This window comes from Nerophis ophidion, linkage group LG08 (genome assembly GCF_033978795.1).
Source record: "Nerophis ophidion isolate RoL-2023_Sa linkage group LG08, RoL_Noph_v1.0, whole genome shotgun sequence".
Classification (NCBI taxonomy): Eukaryota; Metazoa; Chordata; class Actinopteri; order Syngnathiformes; family Syngnathidae; genus Nerophis; species Nerophis ophidion.
Genome location: NC_084618.1, coordinates 17,335,829 through 17,355,754, shown reverse-complemented (window position 1 = coordinate 17,355,754; position 19,926 = coordinate 17,335,829). Strand labels below are relative to the sequence as shown.

At 43.6% G+C, this 19,926-nt stretch overlaps 1 protein-coding gene across 3 annotated transcripts in view; it reads right to left on the bottom strand.

Annotated features, from left to right (window-relative positions):
• The window catches only part of ap3b1a (adaptor related protein complex 3 subunit beta 1a), a 140,472-nt gene that overhangs the window by 43,819 nt on the left and 76,727 nt on the right, over positions 1-19,926 (bottom strand). For all 3 annotated transcript variants that reach the window (XM_061907887.1, XM_061907888.1, XM_061907886.1), the window contains exons 21-22: positions 18,222-18,270; positions 15,692-15,795 (exon numbers count right to left, since the gene is read on the bottom strand). In XM_061907887.1, coding sequence (XP_061763871.1) covers positions 15,692-15,795; positions 18,222-18,270 — 153 coding nt within the window. The remainder of the gene's footprint in view (positions 1-15,691; positions 15,796-18,221; positions 18,271-19,926) is intronic.

Here is a 19,926-nt window from a genome sequence, read left to right as displayed (position 1 = left end):
AGAGCACTTGAATGCACCTATTGTTGATAATGTACCTAGAGCACCTGAACACACCATGTGTTGATAATGTACCTAGAGCACCTGAATGCACATATTGTTGATAATGTACCTAGAGCACCTGGATGCACCTATTGTTGATAATGTACCTAGAGCACCTGAATGCACCTATTGTTAATAATGTACCTAGAGCACCTGAATGCACCTATTGTTGATAATGTACCTAGAGCACCTGAATGCACCTATTGCCGATAATGTACCTTGAGCACCTGAACACACCATGTGTTGATAATGTACCTAGAGCACCTGAACACACCATGTGCTGATAATGTACCTAGAGCACCTGAACACACCATGCGTTGATAATGTACCTAGAGCACCTGAATGCACCTATTGTTGATAATGTACCTAGAGCACCTGAATGCACCTATTGTTGATAATGTACCTAGAGCACCTGAATGCACCATGTGTTGATAATGTACCTAGAGCACCTGAATGCACCTATTGTTGATAATGTACCTAGAGCACCTGAATGCACCTATTGTTGATAATGTACCTAGAGCACCTGAATGCACCTATTGCTGATAATGTACCTTGAGCACCTGAACACATCATGTGTTGATAATGTACCTAGAGCACTTGAATGCACCTATTGTTGATAATGTACCTAGAGCACCTGAATGCACCTATTGTTAATAATGTACCTAGAGCACCTGAATGCACCTATTGTTAATAATGTACTTAGAGCACCTGAATGCACCTATTGTTGATAATGTACCTAGAGCACCTGAATGCACCTATTGTTAATAATGTACCAAGAGCACCTGAATGCACCTATTGTTGATAATGTACCTAGAGCACCTGAATGCACCTATTACTGATAATGTACCTAGAGCACCTGAATGCACCATGTGTTGATAACGTACCTAGAGCACCTGAACGCACCATGTGTTGATAATGTACCTAGAGCAACTGAATGCACCATGTGTTGATAACGTACCAAGAGCACCTTAACGTACCATGTGTTGATAATGTACCTACAGCACCTGAACGCACCTATTGTTGATAATGTACGTAGAGCACCTGAACGCACCATGTGTTGATAATGTCTCGCAGCATCCTCTGTGGTAAAATCCCGCTGACGTATCCAAAAAGGCACCCTGGGCATATGACGGCCAATTTACAGAAAAAAGATGGGGCGGGGTGATTTTTATTGAAAATCAATTTCTGTTTTTTTCCCCCAAGATTGCATTGTGTGCACAAAAAAGGTACAGAATGCAACTTGAAGGCCTAATTGTCCCCCCCAACTTGGAGATGACAATTAATGGAGGGAAGTTACCAAGACCTTGAGCGCAAATTGAATTAAATAAATGTTAGCACAAGAAGTCAGCGCAGAAAGAGGTTACTTCATTTGTGCCAATTTGTCTGCAAATGAGCTATTCTTACATGATTAATTATGAAAATTTCCATCAAGCAAACGTTAGCGGTAATAGCGCCGCTAACCACTCCGAAGCTGTTACGTCCTTCAGTGAGCTTGGCGAGCGCTCAAATGTCACCTGATCCCATGAAACTGTGAAAGACTTCAAGCCTACTTCTTACCGCACTGCCTCAAAGCAGCGTTCTGAGATGAGAAGTGTCTCTGGGCTGTAACCATGTGAGGATAAACCTTTAAAAATACAACTTCTGTGATTGATACCACTTATAAACTCAGGGAGCAGTGACACTGCTCATTTACTGGAGACGCCAGCTTGTGTTAGTGAAAACAAGAAACATTAACGTCTTTCCCAATGAAAAGAATACGACAAATCCCAATCAAAATGTGTATGAACACATTACAGCCTGAGCAAATAAGACAGGAGTGTCAAACTTGTTGTCATTGGGGGCCATGTCGCTGTTACGCCACCAGGGGGCCGCTTGTAACCGTGCATAATGTATGGATTTGCCTATGCATTTTACTATTAAATATATATATATTTTTACGTACACTGTAAAATAAATCAATCAATCAATGTTTATTTATGTAGCCCTAAATCACAAATGTCTCAAAGGACTGTACAAACCACTACGACTACGACATCCTCGGAAGAACCCACATAGCATAAATAAATAAAATAAATCTGGATATTTCACATTAAAATTCTGGTCACCAGTTTTTTTACGCAAAATCTACAGATTTTTTAAATAAAAACATATTAAAGTAGATGGAAAAAAGTAGCCACTGTTTATTTACCATTTTTAAAATGGCACCATAGTTATTTTACGGTAAAACACTGGCAGTTTACTGTAAAATCGAAGGTAGCTTGTTCAACATAATACTGTAAATAGAAAAACTGTACCACTGTTATTTTTTATTCTGGAAACTGAGCTGCAAGTTTGTTACCGCAAAATAACTTTGGTACCATTTTCCCATTTACAGTAAAAACAACCACGGATTTTACAGTCCAAAAAAACAAAAGGCAGCGTAGTCGGCAACATTTTATATTAAAACGGTGGTAGTTTTTTAATTATTTACACCTTTCAATCGAATATGCTGTAAGACAAACACACACACACACACACACGCACAAACACACACACATACACATGTTCATATATATATATATATATATATATATATATGTATATTCACACATACATATACACACATATATGTATACACACATATACATATATACACACACATATACATATATACACACATATATGTATAAATATATACATATACACACACATATAAAGTTCCAATGATTGTCACACACACTCTTGGTGTGGCGAAATTATTCTCTGCATTTGACCCATCACCCTTGATCAGCCCCTGGGAGGTGAGGGGAGCAGTTCTATTTTGGTTTCATCTGACCACATGACATTCTCCCAACCCTCTGCTGTATCATCCATGTATCCATTTTGGTATAAACTCAACTCGTCGTGTTTGGAGGAAGAAGAATACTGAGTTGCATCCCAAGAACACCAAACCTACTGTGAAGCATGGGGGTGGAAACATCATGCTTTGGGACTGTTTTTCTGCTAAGGGGACAGGTTGATTGATCCGTGTTAAGGAAAGAATGAATGGGGCCATTCATCGTGAGATTTTGAGCCAAAACCTCCTTCCATCAGTGAGAGCTTTAAATGATTGACCAAATACTTATTTTCCACCATAATTTACAAATAAATCCTTTAAAATTCCTTCAATGTGAATTCCTGGATTTTTTTTCACAATCTGTCTCTCACAGTTGAAGTGTACCTATGATGAAAATTACAGACCTCTGTCATCATTTTAAGTGGGAGAACTTGCACAATCGCTGGCTGACTAAATACTTTTTTGCCCCATTGTATATATATATATATATATATATATATATATATATATATATATATATATATATATATATATACACACACACACACATGTATATACACACACATATATACACACGTGTGTATATATATACATACACACACACGTATACACACACACAAACGTATATACATATATATACTGTATGTATATTTATATATATACATATATATATACACATATATATATATACACACACACACACATATATATATATATACACACATGTATTTATACATATACATACACACACACATATATATACACACACATATTTATATTTATATCCATATCTATATCTATATATATATATATATATATATGTTTGATGATGTCACGTTATCGCTGGGAAAATGCATATTTAGACAATATGATTTGCCTGAGCGGCTAGAAGACACCGAGAGTAACAAGAGGTAGAAAATGGATTAGAAAGGACAGATTTTAAAGAATTATAATAAAAAATAAATAAATAAATAGGTGGCGACTCGTCCAGGGTGTAACCCACCTTCTGCCCAATTGCAGGTAAGATAGGGTCCAGCACCCCCCGCCACCCCGAAAGGGATAAGCGGTAGAAAATGGATGGATGGAAAATATATATATGTAAACACTTTTTTAACTTGGGACTTCCCACGGGCCGGATGTTGGACCATCCATTATTATTATTACCACCGTCAATATCAAAATCAAATAAAAATAAAATAAAACAAAAACAAAATAAAGTAAAACGAAACAAAATAAAAATAAAATGAAATAAAACAAAACAACATGAAATCAATGATTGAGTGTTTTCCATGCTTGTGTTGACACTTCCTTTCCTTTCTGCTTTGATATCCGAGGAGGATTATAATCCAAGTGTCATGATCCATGACTTGGATCACGTCATGTTCTGTTCTTGCTCTGTTTGTATATCACGGGAGCACATCAACCCTATATTAGCATCCCTTCACTGGCTCCCTGTGCGTTATCGAATCAATTTCAAACTCCTTCAATTTGCTTTTAAATGTCTAAACAACCTGGCGCCAACATATCTCTCCGACCTCCTTCAGCCTTACTGCCCCACTCCATCCCGAAGATCAGCCGATCAGCTGCTACTGACGGACCCTGACACAAGCCTGAAGCTTAGAGGTAACCGAGCTTTCGCTGCTGCTGCTCCCGAGCTCTGGAACGAACCACCTCTGAGTGTTAGACAAGCCTCCTCTCTTCCTGTTTTTAAATCTCTCTTAAAAACATACTTTTATTCCTTAAATCAGGGGCGCTCACACTTTTTCTGCAGGTGAGCTACTTTTCAATTGACCAAGTCGAGGAGATCTACCTCATTCCTATTTATAATTTATATTTATTTATTTATTTATGAAAGAGACGTTTTTGTTAACAAGTTAATGGTGTTTAATGATAATACAAGCATGTTTAACACACATATATTCTTGTCTTCATGAAAGAAAGGAATCTAAGTTGGTGTATTACCTGATTCTGATGACTTGCATTGATTGGAATTAGACAGTGGTGATGATAACGTCCGCATTTTCAAATGGAGGAAAAAAAAAAAGTCCTCCTTTCTGTCCAATACCACATGAAAGTGGTTGGATTTGGCATCTCATTTGTCCAACTTGCATACTCGTTTTTAAACACTTTGTTATGAGAGTAGCATATGTGTGTGGCCCTTTAATGTCTGGCAGCAGGTGAGTGTGCGGGTGGGCAAGCAGGTGAGAAAGCGGTCGCTGAGGGCGGGGGAGAAATACATTGGCATCAAACTCCGTCGCTTGCTAGCTTGTGCACGCTAGCTTTCTGAGACTCTTATTTTGTTAGCACAGGCAGGATGAAACAGGTCTTTTATGGTGAAGACAGGAACTGTGCAGTCGGTCTTTAGAGTTTTGACGGTAGGTACGGAGTCTCTAGAAATGTGTTTCTCTGCGTCCGCCCTGTTAGTGATTTTTTTTCTTAAATATGAGCTCGCAGCAGCCAGCGTCACCTCACAAGATCCTCGGGTGCCGAGAATGTCAAACAACTGACGAAAGTGAAGTCTTGGTATGATTGATGATTGCTCATTTTTATGTCTATTTTTTAATGCCTGGCTTGAGATCGACTGACACACCCTCCGAGATCGACCCGTGCCTTAAGTGATATCCATCCCGCAATGGCGCCCCATTATACACCTGCTGTGAACCTGTTTTTATGTTTTATTTATTTATTTTTTTAACATGTTCTGTTTGTGTTGTGTTGTTTGCTTGGTCCTTGTATTATCTTTTAACCTGTCCATTGTAGGGCTTCACGGTGGCAGAGGGGTTAGTGCGTCTGCCTCACAATACGAAGTTCCTGCAGTCCTGGGTTCAAATCCAGGCTCGGGATCTTTCTGTGTGGAGTTTGCATGTTCTCCCCGTGAATGCGTGGGTTCCCTCCGGGTACTCCGGCTTCCTCCCACCTCCAAAGACATGCACCTGGGGATAGGTTGATTGGCAACACTAAATTGGCCCTAGTGTGTGAGTGTGAGTGTTGTCTATCTGTGTTGGCCCTGCGATGAGGTGGCGACTTGTCCAGGGTGTACCCCGCCTTCCGCCCGATTGTAGCTGAGATAGGCGCCAGCGCCCCCCGCGACCCCGAAAGGGAATAAGCGGTAGAAAATGGATGGATGGATGGATAAATAAAGTTGATTTGATTTGATCACATCCTGTTATTTGACGTCCTTAGTTCCTGGTGGCACTTCCTGTTTTTTTATTTCTGTTGTCATAGTTACCCATTTAGTGTCACCTGCCTTCTGTTTGTTTGTGACGCGCACCAGATTTGTGATTATCTCCTTATTTAAGACTGCCTTTGTTTGCCATTCGCTCTCGGACTCTTATTTGCTTCCGAGCAACATCCCTCTTCCTGCATTGTGGTAATTACTTTTGGGTACTTTAGCTTCCACGCTATTCTGTTGTTTGTCCCTAGCTCATGCTAGCGCAGTGGTAGGGAACCTATGGCTCTTGAGCCAGATGTGGCTCTTTTGATGACTGCATCCGGCCCGCAGATAAATCTTAGCTGACGTTGCTTAACAGGATAAGTAATGAATAATTCCGCCGGTAATCACAGTGTTAAAAATAACGTTTAAAATATCAAACATTCTCATGCATTTGAATCCATCCAACCGTTTCTACCGCACCTGTTCAAGAAGTCGCATTAATGGTCAAAAGTATTTTATTTATTATTAGTTAGCTTCAGAATAACTATGTTATTAAAAAGAATAAGAGATGCACGGATTTAGTTGTTGTAATCTGGGAAAGTCCAAATGAAGGCGTAGAACTCTCTGGTCAGAGCGTGGGACGACACTGTACAAGGGTACAGGTCTACGGGTTTCTCCTCATTGAGCTAAATTGAATCCTGTCTCTGTTTAATTCCTTGCTTCTTGTCTGTTTAATAGATGTCATCAGTGTTTGAACCTGACCATTGTATTCTGTGTTAAAAAATAATTTACAGCTCTCACAGAAATACATTTTAAAATATTTGGCTTTCATGGCTCTCTCAGCCAAAAAGGTTCCCGACCCCTGTGCTAGCGCTTTCTGTTGGTTTTCTTTGTAGTGCCTTCGTGCAAGTGTTTTTGTTCCTAGTCTGGTTTTTGTAGTTATAAACAAATCATCATTCTTACATTCAAGCTGTGTTCCATCTTCGCTGCACCCACGAAAGAACGCAACCACACCACACCAGCTCGGTTGGTAGAGTGGCCGTGCCAGCAACTCGAGGGTTGCAGGTTCGATTCCCGCTTCCGCCATCCTAGTCACCGCCGTTGTGTCCTTGAGCAAGACACTTTACCCACCTGCTCCCAGTGCCACCCACTCTGGTTTAAATGTAACTTAGATATTGGGTTTCACTATGTAAAGCGCTTTGAGTCACTCGAGAAAAGCGCTATATAAATATAATTCACTTCACTATGCCAGCTAAGCGAAGTGAATTATATTTATATAGCCCTTTTTCTGTAGCGCATTACATTTTTTTTTCCAAGATGGCGCTGCTGTAGTGGCTGCTGTTGGCAGGAGCTCTGTGCTCTTGTGTCATCCTTTTGTGTTTCCCTCTTGTTTTCATGTCTTATTTTATTTTTTTGCCTTTTGGTCTGGGACCCTTTGGGATTGTGTGACAAGGGGTGCCACTTTCGTGACCTCTGTGGTGCTTTTTTTGTGGACTTCTGATCTGCTTCCTGGGAGCCTTTTGGCCATGGAGACCAGCTGCTGGGTGTCTGCCACACCGGAGTCGGTTTGGAGGGACTGGCGGCGATGCGGATGAGGGGACAGGACTGCGGAGCTAGCATTGAGCGCTGGGACGGAGAGGCTTCGTGGTGTCTTGGCTGGGTGAGCAGGTGTCGGACACCTCAGTCACCTTGGACGTATCCTCCCTCATCCATGCGGACTGGACACTGGCCGAAAGTGGAGTCGCCTGTTTTGGTTGCTTTGTTGGGTCTGCTCCTGTCTCTGGCCATGCTCCCTCCTCCCCAGCGGACGATGGCGTGGAACACCGCAGAGGCCACCACAGTGGATATGTTTCTTTTACTTTTTATTCATAGCTGTATGTAGAAGTGTCTTGTTGCATCAGCTGCTTTAATGTCTTTAATGTCCTCTGTGTTCTTTGATGTTTCCCTCTTACACACATGGAAGAGGGATGTGTACCATGGCTATGAGTTGTTTTTTATTTTTTTTTGTTTGTTTTTTCCCTTGGCCTCAGTCTGCACCTCCTCTCCAGGGCCCAGGCTGAGACCGATTTTTTTATTTTATTTTAATCTTCTATTTTTTTCTCCCATCCCCCCCCTCTTTGTTTACCTGTATCTCATCTTTTTTGTAAGGGGCGCTGGAAGCCGGCAGACCCGTCAGCGATCCTGTTCTGTCTCCCTGTAATGTTTGTCTAAACTTGAATGGGATTGTGCTGAAAATTTTAATTTTCCTGAAGGAACTCTCCTGACGGAATAAATAAAGTACTATCTATCTATCTATCTATAGTGAAACCCAATATCTAAGTTATATTTAAACCAGTGTGGGTGGCACCGGGAGCAGGTGGGTAAAGTGTCTTGCCCAAGGACACAACGGCAGTATCTAGGATGGCGGAAGCGGGGATCGAACCGGCAACCCTCAAGTTGCTGGCACGGCCATTCTACCAACCGAGCTATACCGCCCCGAGCGTCACACCCAGGAAATAAAACATGTTTTACAATGAATATATTCCTCTCATAGTCTTAATTTCTTAAATAAAATATCAATGATTATGGATACCGAGCGATATGAAGCACCCTGTAAGAAACAAGTTAAAAGTCTGTGCAGGCCGGCCCACAAGACTTGCCCCGCGTGGGCCTGGACTCAATCAGTGCTCTTTGAGTGGCAGCCAGAGGTTTGGGTCGGGCATGGGCTTATACACGGCGGCGCCCTGGGTCCTCCCGCTGACTCGTAATTAGACCTGAACCCGGAGCGCCCGCCACAGGGAGAGACGGCGGCGGCCGGCCTGACGGACACCAAATGAACAAATTATGATGGCCCCCTCCGGGCGTGATGGGGTCAAACGCCGGCGCCCCGCCGCTGACAGTTCAATTTCCCCCATTTGCCCAGCGCTAATTATGAATGAAGCGTTATCAGGCTCAGCCGCGCGGGGCGAGGTCCCGGGATGCGGCGCGCGGGGGGGGGCGAGGATTTAAGAGGCGTCGGTGAGAGCTCCTGATGTCAAAATGTTATTAGAGGCAGCGGCGGCGTCCTGGAGGCGGGTCGGAGACAGTGACCGAGGTTAATCTAAATGCCTTTGATAACCATGCAGTAATTCTCTAAAAAGGTCCGAGCGCTCAGCTGAGACACGCTCGCCGCCTCCGTGGGCAGATTGCACAGAAATAGAAATGACACCGGGGCCAACGTGCGGGGGGAGGGGCCCGTGCGGGAAAGGTGAAGTTATTCACCCCGGTCTAGGAGTCTGGATGGCCGCCGTGTATTTATGCATGGGATTGGCTCTAAATCAGCTGTTGATGTTCCCCCTCGTCTCCCAATCTGCATTTCCATTCCCTATTACCTTCACCTGCGCAGGCAGGACACACGGCGGCGGACAAGACGGGGCGGCGCGTGAACGCCGGGCCTGAGAGAGACCGTCAATCAAAGTGAGTGACAGGCGGGAGGGCGGCGGCAAGGAGCCGAAAGGCCGTCTGGATAAACCACGCCCGGGTTGTTGAACGTGCGAGTTATCGCAAGTGCCGTGTTCAATAACAGAGTCTTCATCACCGATCCCAACGACGACAATTTGACTTTGCACGTCTTAAACAAGGTGAAGAAAAACACTGAAAGTTAGCGAGACCAGGAAAGGTGCAATAATAAACATGTTGGCGAAAGTTATCCAAAGTTTCATTGGTTTTTATGACTTCTTAAAATAATTGCAAATACAGTTGCAGTCTAATGAATTTAAAACCTCTTCTCAGTCCGGCGCTTACCAAAGGCATGCGGTAAATTTAGGCCTGCGCTTATAAATTGGAGTCTGATGTAAGGATACCATCAAGAAAAGAACATTTAATGAAAAAAACGTTATTATGGTCTTACCTTTACTTATTAATGAAGTACATTGTTTATAGAAGTCTTCCTTATCTTTCTTCAGTTTTAAAAGTCTCTGTCTCGATGGAGATCTTCCTTTATTACCTCCTGCTTCGATTGAAAGTCCAGTTTAGAAAACTGTTTTATTTTAGATATGTAATCCTCCATGTTAAAAGTGCAAGCGACAGGAAAAAATAAAGGATCGCTGCTCACTCTTGCTGCTTGTTGTCACTTCTTCTGCAGCCGAGTTGTCGCAAGAAGGATCACTAGCGCCCTCTACCACCAGGAGGCGGGAGTCATTTAATGACTCATATTTGACACACGCAGCTACGGTATAATAATAAAACATAGCTGCTTACTGTTCTTTTTAGCATATTCAATAGCTTGGACCTTAAATCCTACGGAATAGCTCTTAATCTTCTTCTCTTTATGCGATTTCAAATGATTGAAATCAGCCTCCTCCATTTTGAAAATGATGACAGGGGAAGTGTCACTCGTGACATGACGAGTTTGACCCGGCGGAAATTCTAGGCATATGCTAATTACTTGGCGAAACGAGTTTGACCCGCTCGGGATGGTCTTCTACTGGCCTCGCTATGGACTGGACTCTCACTATTATGTTAGATCCACTATGGACTGCACTATAACTATTATGTTGGATCCACTATGGACTGGACTCTCTCACTATTATGTAAGATCCACTATGGACTGGACTCTCACACTATTATGTTAGATCCACTATGGACTGGACTCTCACTATTATGTTAGATCCACTATGGACTGGGCTCTCACTATCATATTAGACCCACTATGGACTGGACTCTGACACTATTATGTTAGATCCACTATAGACTGTATTCTCACACTATTATGTTAGATCCACTATGGACTGGACTTTCACACTGGAGTGAGAGTCACTGAGAGTCCAGTCCATTGATCCACTATGGACTGAACTCTCACTTTTATGTTAGGTCGACTATGGACTGGACTCTCACACTATTATGTTAGATCCACTATGGACTGGACTTTCACAATATTATGCTAGATCCACTATGGACTGGACTCTCACTATTATGTAAGATCCACTATGGACTGGACTCTCACTCTTATGTTAGATTCACTATGGACTGGACTCTCACACTATTATGTTAGATCCACTGTGGACTGGACTCTCACTATTATGTTAGATCCACTATGGACTGGACTCTCACAATATTATGTTAGATCCACTATGGACTGGACTCTCACAATATTATGTTACACTTAGACAAACTTTAATGATCCACAAGGGAAATTGTTCAACACAGTAGCTTAGTTACGATGATGGAAAGTGTAAGGATGTCCAGAGAGTCCAGTCCACTATGGACTGGACTCTCACAATATTATGTTAGATCCACTGTGGACTGGACTCTCACTATTATGTTAGATCCACTATGGACTGGACTCTCACTATTATGTCAGATCCACTATGGACTGGACTCTCACTATTATGTCAGATCCACTATGGACTGGACTCTCACAATATTATGTTAGATCCACTATGGACTGGACTCTCACACTATAGAGTGAGAGTTACTGAGAGTCCAGTCCATAGTTCCACTATGGACTGGACTCTCACATTATTATGTTAGCTCCACTATGGACTGGACTCTCACAATATTATGTTAGATCCACTATGGACTGGACTCTCACACTATAGAGTGAGAGTTACTGAGAGTCCAGTCCATAGTGGAACTATGGACTGGACTCACATTATTATGTTAGCTCCACTATGGACTGAACTCTCACTATTATGTTAGATCCACTATGGACTGGACTCTCACAATATTATGTTAGATCCACTGTGGACTGGACTCTCACTATTATGTTAGATCCACTATGGACTGGACTCTCACTATTATGTCAGATCCACTATGGACTGGACTCTCACTATTATGTCAGATCCACTATGGACTGGACTCTCACAATATTATGTTAGATCCACTATGGACTGGACTCTCACACTATAGAGTGAGAGTTACTGAGAGTCCAGTCCATAGTTCCACTATGGACTGGACTCTCACATTATTATGTTAGCTCCACTATGGACTGAACTCTCACTATTATGTTAGATCCACTATGGACTGGGCTCCCACTATCATGTTAGACCCACTATGGACTGGACTCTCACACTATTATGTTAGATCCACTATGGACTGGACTTTCACTATCATGTTAGACCCACTATGGACTGGACTCTCACACTATTATGTTAGACCCACTATGGACTGGACTCTCACACTATTATGTTAGATCCACTATGGACTGGGCTCTCACTATCATGTTGTACCCACTATGGACTGGACTCTCCCACTATTATGTTAGACCCACTATGGACTGGACTCTCACACTATTATGTTAGATCCACTATGGACTGGGCTCTCACTATCATGTTAGACCCACTATGGACTGGACTCTCACACTATTATGTTAGACCCACTATGGACTGGACTCTCACACTATTATGTTAGATCCACTATGGACTGGACTTTCACACTATAGAGTGAGAGTCACTGAGAGTCCAGTCCATTGATCCACTATGGACTGAACTCTCACTTTTATGTTAGGTCAACTATGGACTGGACTCTCACACTATTATGTTAGATCCACTATGGACTGGACTTTCACAATATTATGTTAGATCCACTATGGACTGGACTTTCACAATATTATGCTAGATCCACTATGGACTGGACTCTCACTATTATGTTAGATCCACTATAGACTGGACTCTCACACTATTATGTTAGATTCACTCTGGACTGGACTCTCACTATAATGTTAGATCCACTATGGACTGGACCATCACTATTATGTTAGATCCACTATGGAGTGGACTATCAGTATTATGTTAGATCCACTATGGACTGGACTCTCACACTATTATGTTAGATCCACTCTGGACTGGACTCTCACTATTATGTAAGATCCACTATGGACTGGACTCTCTCACTATTATGTAAGATCCACTATGGACTGGACTCTCACTATTATGTTAAATCCACTATGGACTGGACTCTCACACTATTATGTTGGATCCACTATTGACTGGACTCTCACACTATTATGTTAGATCCACTATGGACTGGACTCTCTCACTATTATGTTAGATTAACTATGGACTGGACTCTCTCACTATTATGTTAGATCCACTATGAACTGGACTCTCACAATATTATGCTAGATCCACTCGACGTCCATTGCACCGGTTGCCCGGGGTTAATGTCCCACATCTGCGGTCCCCTCCAAGGTTTCTCATTGTCACCCCAATGGGTTGAGTTTTTCCTTGCCCTGAGCCATGGGGGATTTTGTACCATGACCAGCAGGTGCAAGAACGGCACAGGCGTCGGCGGAGAAAAGAATGATCCGGACATTTCCCCCCGGGGACCAGGAGACAAGATACAAAGTACACACGGCGGAGTAGAGAAAAGAGGCCGTCACACCGGGAAAGGTCGACCATCAGATATACACAAGACGGAGACAGGGGGGGGGCGCGAGAAATGGAAGGTGACAGCGTGGAGAACGAGGCCCGACAACAGAAATGGAGTTCAAGGGTGCAAAAAAGAAAAAAAAAGACAGGCTGCGTGAAAGGGAGAGACGGATACAGGAAGCGGCGAGAGCGCTCGCTGCGTCCTGGCTGAACATAAATATAAGGCGTCAGAAAAGGTCAAGAGTTTGGAGCAGAAATGTTGCAATGGCGGGGAAAGAAGCTCATTTCACCCCCGAGTGATGTCAGACAAGCAGGAAGAATAGATCTCAGCGCGCCTTGACGGAGGAGGCGTTGCACTCAGCTTTTGGCTAATCAACTGGTGTCAAACCTTAGGCCCGGGGGCCAGATCTGGCCCGCCACGTCATTTTATATGGCCCGCCAACGCCTGGAAATAGGTAGGTCGGTAGGTAGGTCTTTATTGTCATTGGAACAAGTACAACGAAACTTTTTTTTCCGCACAAACCTGTTCAAGATTAGACAAACAAACAGTGTACAGGGTTACAGAACAAGAACGCTGATGGGTCGCCATTAGGCGCCCCGTAAAAGATGGGAAAAAGGTAAACGCTGGGGATGGATGAGTAAAAAAATACAATCCAGACTGGGCTCCTAAGGGGGTCCAGTTTGGAATGAGAAAAAACCTCCATAGCAAAGCACATATACATATTACAACATACATCTCGAGATATCTAGCAACAGAGGGAAGGTAGTTTAAGGTCATGGTGGTAGGCCGCAGCTCTCAGGCGCTGACCATCCATTCATCACCACTACGGGATTGCGTCGAGGGCGTTGGATTGGGGGACAGGAGGGTGTATGTGCGGCCTTGATGTATTTGCCGTCGCTAGTCCAAAGTTCACAACAACAGGTGTGTGTCCATGAGAGACAAAAAAGGGAGTTTGTTGTGTCTTCCTGCAGTGATCTTCGGGAGAGTCTCGAAGCCAGGGAAAAAAATCCAAGTTAAAATGATTTGTATGCGAGTGAAAATAAAATTTGCTTTTCACTCTAAAATTGTCTATGACTGGTCCTCAAAAACTGTGGCGTAGAAATAATTATATTATCGCAAAAACTTTAAGTTAAAAAGAGTTTCCAGCGAGAACCTACCAAGAATAAGGCTCATAAATTTCCACTGTGTATGGGGGGAAGCAAGATGAAGGTGTTCCTGTTTCTTTTATGTATTATAATCAACAGAAAGATATTGTTTTGACCCAAGGACTATAAAAGCGAAGAGGAAGCAGGACCGGAATCCCCTCCAGGCGACCTCCTTTTTTTAACTGTTTTACGAACCTCTTCTTTCAACTGTTTTACCACCTTTTCTGTGAACTTTATACGACCCTCGTCCCATAGAAACAGCTGTGGTCGGAGAAAGTCAAATAAAGAATGAGGAGTACAATCTTTTCTTTTTGTCATGAAAAAGGGAGTTTTTCTGGGTTGGTGCACTAATTGTAAGTGTATCTTGTGTTTTTTTATGTTGATTTAATAAAATATAATAATAATAAAATGAAAAAAAAAAAAAAAAAATTATAAAAAATTATTCTGCGGCCGGGTACCAATCGAGCCGCGGCCAGGTGGTTGGGGACCACTGCTTTAAAGAAACAAAAAACACACGATCGAATCCACGTTCAGATTCTGTCGAATGAGCAGCCAGTCTTTACTTTTTTTTTTTTTTTGCGGAGTACGTAAAAAAAAATATTATGAGGTCCTGGGCATGACCTTAAAAAGCATCCGGCAGTTGAGACTCCTCTATGGGGTCTTGGGGAACCAGGAGGTTGACCCCTTTACTACTGTTACTCCAGGTGGCCCTTGGTAAAGGCCTAGTACCTGACTGCCCCCCAGCCAGGGATACGGTGAAGACCTTAACGGCAAAGCAGGCGAAAGACAGTAGATTTAAGAACTACCACAACGGCTACGATGACGGAAGAAGGCTGCAGCAGAAAAGGGTCCCCAAGTCGTCTTGGACCCGATTCTGTCAAGGATCGTGTGGAGACTGTCCGTGCAGCAGTCATAGTCATCATTGTCACTGCCACCGACGTCCCACTGGGTGTGAGTTTTTCCTTGCCCTTATGTGGGCTCTGTACCGAGAATGTCGTTGTGGTTTGTGCAGCCCTTTGAGACACTTGTGATTTAGGGCTATATAAATAAACATTGATTGATTGATTGATAAAGGGATACCCAACTACCAGGAGGATTGTCATACTTGTTCGAGTGACCGTTGATGATGACTCTCCGTTACAAGCGGCCCTCTGAGGGCAGCCAATAACTGCGTTGTGGCCCCTCGATGAAAAACACGCACACACTAACCTGCATGGTGGTGGACGCCCCGGTCAGAGAGAGACCCTCCAGGTCGGACAGCAAGCTGAGAGAGACCGCCGAGGACTTTGGTGCGTTTGCGGGAGCAGGAGAAACTAAACACCCAGAGAAGAAAGGCAGAATATAACGAAACTACAACACTAACATCATGTTTGGATATGATGACTATATTGTGCATTTCATAGTTTTTGTTGAGTCTTCATTTAAAGGGACAATGCACCAAGACATTGAGCTCAAAGACAGACATGGTCTGCACCAGATTATAGCTCAATAGCTCATTTCCATCTGCAGTCCCTGGTTACCTAACTTAAAGAGATATAAAAACATGCAATAAAATTCTACTATCATTTTCTTCCGCTTATCCGAGGTCGGGTCGCTTCGTCCAGCTCCTCCCGGGGGATCCCAAGGCGTTCCCAGGCCAGATGAGTGACATTCTTCCCAACGCGTCCTGGGTCTTCCCTGTGATCTCCTGCCGGTCGGACGTGCCCTAAACACCTTCTAAGGAGGCGTTCGGGTGGCATCCTGAGCAGATGCCCGAACCACCTCATCTGGCTCCTCTCCATGTGGAGGAGCAGCGGCTTTACTTTGAGTTCCCCCCGGTAGGCAGAGCTTCTCACCCTATCTCTAAGGGAGAGACCCGCCACCTGGCGGAGGAAACTCATTTCGGTCGCTTGTACCCGTGATCTTATCCTTTTGGTCATAACCCAAAGCTCATGACCATAGGCGAGGATGGGAGCGTAGATCAACCGGTAAATCGAGAGTTTTGCCTTCCGGCTCAGTTCCTTCCTCACCACAACAGATCGATACAGTGTTCCCATTACTAAAAACGCGGCACCAATCCGCCTGTCGATCTCACCATCCACTCTTCCCTCACTCGTGAACAAGACTCCGAGGTACTTGAACTCCTCCCCAACCTGTAGATGGCACTCCACCCTTTCCCGGGCGAGAACCATGGACTCGGACATGGAGGTGCTGATTCTCATCCCAGTCGCTTCACACTCGGCTGCGAACCGATCCAGTGAGAGCGGAAGATCCTGGCCAGTTGAAGCCATCAGGAGAGAGAGACCTAATCCTGCAGCCACCAAACCGGATCCCCTCGAAACCCCGACTGCGCCTACAAATTCTGGCCATAAAAGTTATGAACAGAATGGGTGACAAAGAGCAGCCTTGGCGGAGTCCAACCCTCACTGGAAACAAGTCCGACTTACTGCCGGCAATGCGGACCAAGCTCTGACACTGATCATACAAGGAGCGGACCGCCACAATCAGATAGTCCGATACCCCGTACTCTCTGAGCACTCCCCACAGGACTTTCCGGAGGACACGGTCGACAGCCTTCTCCAAGTCCACAAAGCACATGTAGACTGGTTGGGCAAACTCCCATGCACCCTCAAGGACCCTGCCGAGAGTGCTGATTCGCATCCCAGTCGCTTCACACTCGGCTGCGAACCGATCCAGTGAGAGCGGAAGATCCTGGCCAGTTGAAGCCATCAGGAGAGAGAGACCTAATCCTGCAGCCACCAAACCGGATCCCCTCGAAACCCTGACTGCGCCTAAAAATTCTGGCCATAAAAATTCTGAACAGAATGGGTGACAAAGGCCAGCCTTGGCGGAGTCCAACCCTCACTGGAAACAAGTCCGACTTACTGCCGGCAATGCGGACCAAGCTCTGACACTGATCATACAAGGAGCGGACCGCCACAATCAGACAGTCCGATACCCCATACTCTCTGAGCACTCCCCACAGGACTTTCCGGAGGACACGGTCGAAAGCCTTCTCCAAGTCCACAAAGCACATGTAGACTGGATGGGCAAACTCCCATGCACCCTCAAGGACCCTGCCGAGAGTGCTGATTGTCATCCCAGTCGCTTCACACTCGGCTGCGAACCGATCCAGTGAGAGCTGAAGATCCTGGCCAGTTGAAGCCATCAGGAGAGAGAGACCTAATCCTGCAGCCACCAAACCGGATCCCCTCGAAGCCCTGACTGCGCCTACAAATTCTGTCCATAAAAGTTATGAACAGAATGGGTGACAAAGGGCAGCCTTGGCGGAGTCCAACCCTCACTGAAACAAGTCCGACTTACTGCCGGCAATGTGGACCAAGCTCTGACACTGATCATACAAGGAGCGGACCGCCACCCCGTACTCTCTGAGCAATCCCCACAGGACTTTCCGGAGGACACGGTCGAAAGCCTTCTCCAAGTCCACAAAGCACATGTAGACTGGTTGGGCAAACTCCCATGCACCCTCAAGGACCCTGCCGAGAGTATAGAGCTGGTCTACCGTTCCACGACCAGGACGAAAACCACACTCTTCCTCCTGGATCCGAGGTTCGGCTATTCGGCGTATAAATTATACTATAGCATGTAGTCAAATTAAGACAAGTCATAAAATGTCCTTTCATTGACACATACTTATACATTACAAGCACCCCTCCTTTACATCAAAACACACAGAAAATACATGCTCTGTGTTCACATCTGTCATCGTTTGTTTCAGGAACTTGTGTAGTGAACTCACAGTCATCCAGGTCCAGCAAGGACACCTCAGTCTTGGACCTGTTCTCCACCTGGAAAACAACAATAGTGGTTAGTAGAAGTATCACGTCTTCTTCTGCTTATCCAAGGTCAGGTTGGCAAGGGAGGCAGCCTAAGCAGAGAAGCGTAGACTTCCCACTTGGTTCAGCATCTCCCGGGGGAGCCCGATGCGTTCGCAGGCCAGTCCGGAGACATAGTCTCCCCAACGTGTCCTGGGTCATATCCGTGGCCGCCTACTGGTGGGACGTGACTTAAACACCTCCCCCGGGTATCAACAGGAGACATTTTATTGAAGGTGACGTTTGCTGACGGCGGCACATCCGCGTCGCCGCATACATCAAATGCCGCCAACGGCAGGTGAGTTGGAGACATTAGGACGTACGAGCGCCTTTATGGTCCACAACAAGGGCCATAAAATGAATGAATGAAAATAAACACTAAACAGGAAAGGAAGGAAGATGGATGGTGAAAGACAATCCTGGCTTAACTGGTGTGCTGCCTAGTCGGGCAGCAGGAGCAAAGACAACAGGAAGGGAAGTTTTTACAGCGGAAAACTCATTTTGGGGTTGAGAAATACTGTAAAAATACTGGTACTAAATATTAAGGATTGCCCCGATGCATCTTTTTCACTTCCGATACAGAAGCCTTGAGTATTGGCCGAGACAGATATTGATTCGGTATTAAAAAGAATCATCCATCTTTATCTTTGTGTAATGTGGAATGATAGGAACGGTTTGATCTAGTCAAACAATGGTAGGTATGAAAAACAATAACCTATTTGTCAGGGCAGTGAATCTTTGGGCACCACAAAATTCGATTCTTGGGAGTAACGATTCGATTCAGAATACATTTTTAATAACATTGGGTACCAGTTCTATGACCAACTACATTCCTCCATAACATAGATTAACAGCTTTGATAAATTGTTGCATTGCTTAATAATCTGTACAGCAAATATGTGCATCTACATCAACAAAATGATTAGCCTGGCTGGAAAGGAAAGATTAAAAAAATATGCAGAATTTAAATATGTATATCTTTTTTTTAAATATATTTTTGATTATTTTGATTCATTACGAATTATATATATATATATATATATAAAACATAGGTACATATATTTATAATATATGTATGTATGTATGTATATAAATATATAATATACATACAATATATGTATGTATGTATTAATGTATATATATATAAATATATATAATACATATGTACATATATTAATAATTAATAATATATATATGTATGTATGTATATATATATATATATATACATATATATATATATATATATATATATATATATATATATATATATATATACACACACACATACACATACATGTATATATAGTAGGGGTGTAACAGTACGTTTATTTGTATTGAACCGTTTCGGTACGGGGGTTTCGGTCCGGTTCGGAGGTGTATCAAACAAGTTTGTAAGCTAAAGTCTTAAGATGCTCTGCTTTCTGCCTCTGTCTGAGCACCAAGCATTGTTCCACCCACACAACCATCTGATTGGTTAAATACAAATCCAATCAGCAGTGCGTATTCAGAGCGATGTAGTCAATGGTTCAGATATGTGTTTAGCAGGGGAGCATAAGACAGCGTACTCTCCCCAAATTATAGAAAACACCTCCCAGTCACCATTAATACTAGCATCACTATGAGCCCGTT